We start from the raw sequence: 10197 nt of genomic DNA on the forward strand, positions 1-10197 counted from the left end.
GACTCGACAATGAACAAACGGGAAATGGATTAGCTAAGTGGGGGAAGGTAGAAACGCGTTACAGATAATGAAGCTACCAAATGCCAAAATCAATTAAATAAATATAAATGTCGTGTCTTCCACTTAGCAGCATTATTATAAATTGTGTTGTTCGAAAAGTGTGATGAAAAATTCCATCTAACAACAAACACAGCGCATGGTAAATTAAGGGCACCAAAAACAGCATCCCTACCAACCTAATCATTTGCTCCGTAAAATTAATCTAATAAATTATCTTATCGATATACATTTTATTAATGTCTGATTCTCCTCAATTTTTGTATAACTTCACTTGCTCTATAATAATATTATATTAAAAATATTTGAAGAATAAGAATATAAATTTCTGCATTTTGTAAATAAAAGTATGCATTTTTATTTAATAATAAACGCAAAGTTCCAAATGGTGCATTTGGTGCTCGGAATTAAAACACTAAGCTGGACTTGATTGTGCTAATCCACGTTTTAAATCCTTACTAATTAACTAGCTTAGATGAATATTGTCTTAACTTGGGTATAATAGATATATTATTTAATTATGGAACCAAATTTTGTATATAATAAAGATTATTAATTTATAGAGATTACACTGCATATATTTACATTAGGGATATAACTTTTTTGATTAATAAAAGTGGAACCAAATGTGTATTTTCCAAGGAATATAATTTTTGAAAATTGAATGAAATACAAATACCAACTAAAAAAATTGTCAACATTGGTACAAAATAAGCTATTAAGGAGGTGTTTGGGAGTGATTTTTCACTCCAAAAAATTGATTTTTTTACCGTTATTTCATTATTTCAACCGTAATTTTGGATGACTTCTATCACAGGTGGTCCCTATTTTTCTTCTAACGGTCAAAAAATCAATTTTCAAAATCCCTACGGCCTAATAGAAAGTATGTTCTAAATGTTTATGGTAAAAGAGACAACAAAAAGTCAAATTAAATTTTATTTTCGTTCGATTGAGTAAATAAATATTTTCTTATCGTTAACATGCCTTATGGGAACTACAAATTGAAATGATGAACAAATAACATCAACAATACAACTGAAATTATTGATATGATACACATTAGGATTTTCCTTAATTAAGATGATTCCAGTAAAATGGCTTAGCTCTAGTCTCTTCCATAGTATACTTTGAATGTTACACCATCCTCCATCACTGTCTGGTATTATCATTTTAGGGAGAAATTATCTTGCTTTATTAAAAAAAGGAAAACGAGACTAGGTTAGAAAAAAACATTAATATTTAGAAACTATATACCATATATAGGAATGATCCATAGAACACAAGTTATTTTCAGTTAATAAATGCATTAACACGAATAAAACTCGACAAGCTCGTCTAAGGATTCAGGCTGAGGATCAGCATTTTCCAGCATCCAAAGCAAATGCTCGAAAAGCACAACTTCACACCCGACCGTGATCATGTCACCAGAGGCCCCGGACCGCTCCACCAGCTCACGGAAGAGTGGGTTGTCCATGACATCGGTGGTGATGAGGTAGCGCCGCCGTGACTTGCCCACATAGACGGGGTGGAGGTCTTTTCCGGGGGCAGTTTCATCATCATCTAAGAAATTGTTGATAGAGGTCTCATTGGAGCGGCCGAGCTTGAAAGATTGCATTTTCTTTAGCATGGACTTGAGCTTGGTGAGTTTGCCTCCTTTTGCCATTTTATATAGGAGCTGAAGTTTCTCCGAAAGGAAGAGAGATTGATTCTTGATGAAGAAATGGAGAAGAAGACTGGAATTTGTGGGGTTTGGGAAATGAGAAAGAAGGTCCGTTATATATAGGGGTTTTGGGGTGGGTGGGGTGAAGGGAGGAATTAAAAATGTATTTTATAGACAATTAATTTCCTATAGAAGTCTCCGTATTGTGTAATTATAATTATAATCCAATATGAAAAAATTAGGGTGGCTCTCTAATCACATAGTTAATGTGGTATTGGCTTTCAACTTGAAGATAAGGGATTCCAATGTATTTAAATATGTGAATTTTGATTCTTGTCTAACAAAAACCCTGAATGTAAATATTAAAATTAAACGTGAAAGTCATGCTAGTTCTGAAATGAGTCTCCACGTTAATATTTGACTATTTTCCTTTACCTTAAGTCACTCGAAAGTTGCATACAATTTTAACGTCTCAAAAATTCACAAATTTAAGAACCTTAGTTTAAAGGTTGAAAACCAAATCTACACTTCTTGAAAGGTTAAGAAGCCCACCTCCAATTTTCTCAAATATGTTTGGATTTAATTTGGTGTTGAAATATTTTAATCCCACATTATATTAGTAGGTTAAATCAATACTAGAATGTTTGAACACAAGTCATTATATTGTATGTTACCTATGGAAAATAATTTCAATTTTAGTTATTTCTATGTCAAAGATTCAAGATTGATAAATTGCAATGATTGTTATTGCCCATATAGGTGAGAATCGACAATGGATGTTGTCGTTGACAACGGGCCATGATCTATGGCTAGAACCGGTAAATGTCACTTGTGTTAACTCTTGATAGGCATTTATATTAGTAGGTTAAATCAATACTAGAATGTTTGAACACAAGTCATTATATTGTATGTTACCTATGGAAAATAATTTCAATTTTAGTTATTTCTATGTCAAAGATTCAAGATTGATAAATTGCAATGATTGTTATTGCCCATATAGGTGAGAATCGACAATGGATGTTGTCGTTGACAACGGGCCATGATCTATGGCTAGAACCGGTAAATGTCACTTGTGTTAACTCTTGATAGGCAGACAATAAATATAGTTATATCTTGTATATATTATTATAGTTGTTGATGGAGGTCATCGATATGTAGTTGGTGCTATATGTTAGTTTTCAATTATGGAGAACTAGTCATTATGCCAAATCAGCCATAGTTGAACATCTTGACCGTTGATTACGAACTTTGACAATCAATAACCTCTACGATTGTTTATTATATGTATCTTGTTGATACTTTAGCAACCGTTCGTAAAATTTTCAGAACCAAGTCTCTAATGAAGAAATATCTCATACATTTCTTTTAATATTTCAATCAAGTGTCGCTCTCCAATTGTTTATAGATTAAAAATGAGAAAATATTTAATAGTCATTTTTACTTGAAAAGAAGAAATCCTTTTTTTTTTTTTTCCGTCATCATCTCTCTCCTCAACCCATTCCCCCAACCAGTGTGAGTCGTGAGCCGCTAGAAACTCTTCCAAAATAATTACTTATATAAGTTGTAAGAAAGTATATACACATACCAACACTTAAATTTCGGTCGTAGGGACCCATACATCCAATGTCAAGCGCTTTGTTCCAATTCGCATTCAACAAGAAAACGAGTTTGGTTCATTAATTAATTTCAGCTTCAACTTGTTTCGAACAGAACATTGTTATTGAAAGCGATAGACATGTGCAAAGAGAAAGTCTGCCATATTCTGAAGCTTATTTATTAATTATTCTGACTGAATTTTCACTTATTTTAATAAGAGATTAGGAACTTGTTAATTAAAAATAATTTACTTATTAATTAAAGATCAACAGACAGTAACTACCAGAAGTTTTTCTTTTTCTAATTATTTTTGTGCAGTTAAGAAATAACAGTTTAGTAACTACTGAATTTATTTATTAGTTATGAAGATTCAATTTCAAGAAAAGGAGAACGAGTGAAACAAACAAGAGAATATGTTTTTATCATTCTACAAGTAGAACAAGAAACTCTTCAAAATGTGGGGTAGACAACATTAATGGGTAAAATTTCACATTAGTTAAATATAAAATATTAGCCAACGCATATAGGTGTTTGAACTACTCCTCATAATAACGTTAACATTTTGATATGGAACTTCATGTCTAAATATCGTATTAGAGCCCATTAAACTCAAAACAAACATTTGGATACTAAAGTTAGTGTTTGAACGAGTCATCACCTAGTGGGATATGTTAAGGGTAAAATCATATATCAATCAAGTATAAATATATATAAATCAATATAAAAGGTTTTAATCTACTCTTAGCACTTTTAAGATAAAACCTTAAATCTTAATACTCAAAAGTTTTTAGAAAACTATTCATCCAATTCGTCATAAACAAATAAAAAAGAGTACAAGAATATCGATAAACCAATTTCAGTACAGTATGGCATGAGTTGGAATTCTACAAATTTGGACAAACAATAGATATGCAACGCCATGTAATTTTTGAAATGAGAATTGTACGATGGTGTTGATACACAATAACGAAGCTAGAGTGCATTGCACCTAAAAAGTATCCCCGACACAAAAATGCATGTTGAAATTTTACAACATTGGACGAACATTAGGCATCTGTCTCAGTGATCTCACATCTTTCTTTTTCATACTATTCTATAATCTTATTTAGTTAAGTGCACCTCTCTTAACTAAGGGAACCAAAAACAATGTTTTTCAACAACGTGTTTTCCTCGGGTCTTTACTGAATCCAACAAGGCTTGCAAAATGAATAACTTTAAGAATATGCTTGTCTCCCTCTTGCTCTATATGCAATTGTGTGGTCCTATATATTCAAATTACAAAAGGTCAAATTGCAAAACAACAAAAACCCTAGACTCTAGAGCCATAACCTATGGTGGAATGCATTAAATCACTACTGTGAATCATAGGATAGGGAACCAAATGCATTGAGTCCATTCCATTTTATGGTCAAATTGTATATTGAAAGTGACTTAGACATGGGCAGAACCATGTGACAAAACATGGACTTAACAAGAATTGATTCATGTTAGTAGATATATATTAATGAGAAAACGCCCATACAATCCCATGTGGACTGATCAAAGCACCAAATTTTCTTGCCATGTGAAGCCGAAATATAAGTATATAAGTTAGTTGTATGTGTGGCAACATATATATTGGATAACTATGAACGTATTGCGGATTGTTGTTCTTTTTGTCCAATGCTGACATTCTTGTACATATATGAGCAGAATGTATACGTAGTGTGGTGTTTATATTTTATGTGTAACGGAAATGGATTACATATATATCAAGTGTTATAGTAAATGTTTCAGCAACATGGTGGTTTCACCAAAAAAGTGAATGGTCGATTCAATTTGTCCTTATAACCCACGTAAAACATTAGAAACTTGAACATATGTAGCGATATAGCAAAATTTTCTGACCTACAAATTTCTAGTGCCTCGAGTTCCAAGTGAAAGTATAGCCATGTGGAATCTATCAAAAATTATGCTCCATTGCTAACAATAACGTGATATGCTTTAAAAAAAAAAAAAAAAGTGAAAAAGAAAAAGAAGAAGTCAGATATAAAATTAAGGAAAATTTGCCGTGGAGGTCCCAAACCTTTTAAAATACCGTAGATTAGACTCAAACCTATAATTGATAACAGATACATCACAAATCCTTAAAAATATGGGGTCGTAGAACTTTTGGATAGTATCTATCCAAAAATTTAGTTGATCAAAATTCAAGCATTTGACCAAAGGTCAAAAATGATCTTTTAACGTTTAATTAATTAAAACTAGAAAAAATTGTTTCGGAGGTCCCAGAATTTCTACGATGTGCAATCCCAAACCTTTGAAAAATTTACGTCGAACCTTTAACGATTTTCATCCAAATATCTGTGACTTGAGGTTAGGTGGACTGGAAAGATGAATGGTTTGTATTGACAGATAAATTTTTGAATGAAAATCATTAGAAGTCGTTTTGGAGCATATTTATTTAAGGCACGGGATTGCACTCTACATTAACAAAGATTTGGATCCTCTGATACACAATTTCCTTCTTTTTATTAATTAAAAGATAAAAGATAATTTTGTAATTTTTAAAATTGATTAAATTATGGTCAAACGCATTACTTTAATCAGCTAACAAATTTTTGGATGGCAACCATTGAGATATCCTTCTACCACACATTTTTGAAAGGTTTGAGCATATTTACTACGATTCTAAGTTATGGAGCCTAATATGCACTTATTAAAAATTTTGCTATTGCTGCTACAGATTTTCGTAACATTTATTTCATACCTTCTAAAGAGACCAATACGATTCAAACATCACGACATAAGCACAAAAGTCCTCTAATAGTTATTCAAAAGTTTCCAACTACGCTTTTAGATACTAGCTATAATGCTCAAGATGTACACTGAATTCTCCAAAGTTCAATTTTCTCCATGCTTTCTACAAATGAAAGTGTTCGACAAATACGATCAAAGGTGCCATTTCCTCTATAATATACATGAATTATGAATAGAAAGAAAAACCCACACAGCATAATCTTGCCTAGACTGAACTAGTCAGATCATTAATTAATAATGTTTTTGTGGGAAAACGTCAAATTTAGTTGATCAAAATTCAAGCATTTGACGAAAGGTCACAAATGATCTTTTAAAGTTTAAACAATTAAAACTAGAAAAAATTGTATCGGAGGTCCCAAACTTTCTACGTTGTGTAGTGCAATCCCAAACCTTTGAAAAATTTACACTGAACCTTTAACGATTTTCATCCCAATAGTTGTGAGGAAAGATAAATATTTTATTATCGTTAGATAGATTTTTGAATGAAAATCATTAGAAGTCCTTTTGGTGCATATTTATTTAAGGCTTGGGATTGCGCTGCACATTAAGAAAGATTAGGAACCTCTGATACACAATTTCCTTGTTTTTATTAATTAAAAGTTAAAAAAATATTTTTGTTATTTTTAAAATTGGTCAAATAATGATCATACGCATGACTATAATCAGCTAACGAATTTTTGGATGGCAACCATTGAGCGATCCTTCTACCTCACATTTTTGAAAGGTTTGAGACATATTTACTACGATTCAAAGGTATGGAGCCTAATATGCACTTATTAAAAATTTTGGGATCGCTGCTACAGATTTTCGTAACATTTATTTCATACCTTCTAAAAAGACCAGCACGATTCAAACATCTCGACATAAGCACAAAAGTCCTCTAATAGTTACACAAAAATTTCCAACTACGCTTTTAGATACTAACTATAATGCTCAAGATTACACTCTAAATTCTCCAAAGATCAATTTTCTCCATGCTTTCTACAAATGAAAATGTTTGACAAATACGATCAAAGGAGCCATTTCCTCTATAATATACATGAATTATGAATAGAAAAAAAAAAACCCACACAGCATAATCTTGCCTACACTGAACTTGTCAGATCATTAATTAATAATGTTTTGTGCGAAAACGTCAAAATTAAGATGATAATTATGCTGGTAACTTGAAACCAACTTGTACTAATGTCGGCGAATTGTTCTCTCTAAAAGAGTACATGTCCTAGAATAAAAGACATGACATGAATACATGATAATGATACTAAACTTTTTCATTATTTAATGTTTGTTTTGGATTTTAATGAGGTATGATTGTCTGCTGGTTTTCTTCTGCATGTTAAAATCATTTATTTTCTCATGTAGTGATGTAGAATTTAACAGCAAGATAAAATCAGGAAAGAGAAAAATGAGGAAGGAAAATCTTTACATAATTTAGTTCAATAATAATCAAGTTTTATCTATTCCTTTTTGTAGAGAACAATATTTAAATATAAGGGAAATTCTAAAAGATAAAAATAAATAAATAACAAACTTCTAATTTGATAAATGAAACTCCTAACTAATAAAATTATTCATATCTAAATTAACTCAAGTTCTACTAAATTTCTTTCATCTAGAGTATATTTTTAGTTGTTTCTCGTATAAAAATTGGGTTGAAAAATATTTACTTCATAATTTCGATTTATAAAATCTTTTTTGGGTGGGTTGCCCATTTTTTTTCCCCTACTTGAAATTTTCAGTTTAATACATTTCTTTAGCCAGAAACGCGATTGCATGAAAAGAAAAGTATCCCTTATGTGGAGATTATTGTTATTTTATTTAGAATAAAGCCCCCCTGTACCGGTGAGGGGACAAGGTTGAAAACAGAGGCGCCACTTTCATTACCCTGTCCCCAAGTCAGGACAGAGAGCAGGGTTGTTTTATTTAATGGATGGCGGGTTTTACTCTTAAAATACTATGCTAAGTTAGTGGCTTATTTAAAAACATATTTGAATTTTTATACGAATCAAATTACTCGTTTAAACCCTTGATTCTTTGATATAATATGAAAGTATCTTAAAAAATCAGTCATGTTAAGAGTGTTTGTCAAAGTCTTTATTTAAAGAAGTAATTCAATTTTATTGTATACATCGACGAAATCCTTGCTCATTTTTTACCTTGAGCTGTTTCACTAATCAACATAAGAGTGATCATAGGCGATGTGGGTAAAAAAAAAAAAAAATTTGTTAAATTTCATATTTAAATAACTTATTCCACCAACTCGGTACATGCATATTTATTATATAGGCATGCAGTCACTTTATTCCACTTACCAACTTGTCTTTTTATAACTTGTAGTTAATTTTCACAGTGGTTAGGTTCCGAGACGTGCTAATTAGGAGATATGGAATATAAGATCATGTAAGATTACGAGTGATTCGGTCATGCGTTTAGGGTCCATAAGTTCACGAACATCGATATACATTTCATATTTTTTCTGCATAATGGTTTTGAATAACATATATTTATAAACATAAATAATTGTTTGAATTTCATGTACTGATACTGGTGAGAGTTCACATCAATGATGACATCTAATTGGGTTCAAATTAAATTGTACATGTTGTCCTCGACTTGACATTTAATTTTTGACATTTTTAGTCGGAGGTTTAACATTTTAGGCTCGTTACATGTTTAAAATGCCCATCATTGCCACTGCCACGTAAGTATGTTAAAAATACATTTCATTACGACCGCATTATAATTTAAAGGTCAAAGTCAAATTTTAGTTTTAAACAAATATTTCACAGACTTCATAGCTACTGCCCACTTCTTCACCATTAATTTTTAACATTTTAGTTTTAGTGACTCATAATGAAACTCAAATATGCAAAGAATACTAAAATCCATAAAATATTCATTTAGTAAACGAAAACAAATTAAAAAGATTAAAATGTGAGGTTCGAATAACTTCGATAGGGAATATTATCATCTAGCATGAGTCTAGATAACAATGGAGTCATTACCATATTGTCCAACATTTTTATTTACAAGACGATGTAATAATTATTCCACTGCCACCAGTCTAACTGCTAAACACTACTAATGTTAATTACATTATTCTTTTAGTCTTTGGGTAGGACGTGGAAATTCATTGGATATCGATGGCCAAAAAGAAAAAGAAAATAATTTCTTAATATCTAAGATCAAAAAAAAAAAAAAAAAAGCAATTTGCAATTTGTAATTATTTTGGGATAAATTTGATGTGCCAGAAAAATCTTGACATAAGAGCTGATAGATTACTCACAATGTCGGGACCCGCATAGATAAAATATTTGAGGGAAGAAGTGGCCCCACTATCCAAATGTGAGGACATAATTATGTTTGCGCATTAAAGATTGATGACTTCAATTGGCTCATTCATTGGTTTCGAAAATTTTCGAGTTTCTATTATGTACCTTCACATTAGCATCTGATAATCATTTGGCCAGGTCGAACTAGAGAAATCCGTGTCACCTACTTTACTTTTAAGTTACCATTGAAGTTTATATTTTGCTTCCGTTAAAAATTAACTTTCGTTAAAATCTGTTAGTTTTTCTAATACAATGTCCAATGTAGATTTCGGCAATCTGATGTAGCATAAATATCCAAGTCTTTCACGTTGGACATTTCGTTTTGAAAAGTAAGTGATCAAATTAAAACCAGAAAATCTCTATAAAGAAAATAAATATAAGCGACATAGAACTTCACTTCAAGTTGTGACTAACAGTATTTATACCCAAATGCACTTATTCAAAAGCCCCGAAACTCACCTTGAAATTGGAGCAGAATTTAAACCTAGAATCCAGATTGCTGAGGACAGTTGAACTCAAGGCTGCACAAGAAATTGGATACTCGAATTAGGCAACGAAAATTATATTTGTACAGGGTTTTCCTAACAGGTTTTGCACACGTGCTGCCAAAAAGAAATTAGAGTATGTTTGATTGACATAAAAAATATTATCTAGAAGAGAAAATATTTTCCATCTTTTGTGGAAAATAAAAACTACCTCTACTCAAGGAAAATATTTTCCTTAAAAACAAGGAAAATTAGGCATATTTTCAAA

The 10197-nt window shown here is 31.3% G+C and overlaps 1 protein-coding gene across 1 annotated transcript; it reads right to left on the bottom strand.

The window, feature by feature from the left end:
• Positions 1 to 944: 944 nt before the first annotated feature.
• On the bottom strand, positions 945 to 1831 carry LOC111404971 (auxin-responsive protein SAUR50-like). Its single transcript, XM_023033692.1, has one exon. The coding sequence runs from the start codon at positions 1718 to 1720 to the stop codon at positions 1364 to 1366; it is 357 nt and encodes a 118-aa protein (XP_022889460.1). The 5' UTR covers positions 1721 to 1831; the 3' UTR covers positions 945 to 1363.
• Between the last annotated feature and the right edge of the window lie 8366 nt (positions 1832 to 10197).

This window comes from Olea europaea, chromosome 11 (assembly GCF_002742605.1).
Source record: "Olea europaea var. sylvestris chromosome 11, O_europaea_v1, whole genome shotgun sequence".
Taxonomy (NCBI): domain Eukaryota; kingdom Viridiplantae; phylum Streptophyta; class Magnoliopsida; order Lamiales; family Oleaceae; genus Olea; species Olea europaea.

Coding starts and splice junctions, on each gene's coding strand:
- LOC111404971 (XM_023033692.1), bottom strand. CDS start 1,720: ATGGCAAAAGGAGGCAAACTCACCAAGCTCAAGTCCATGCTAAAGAAA.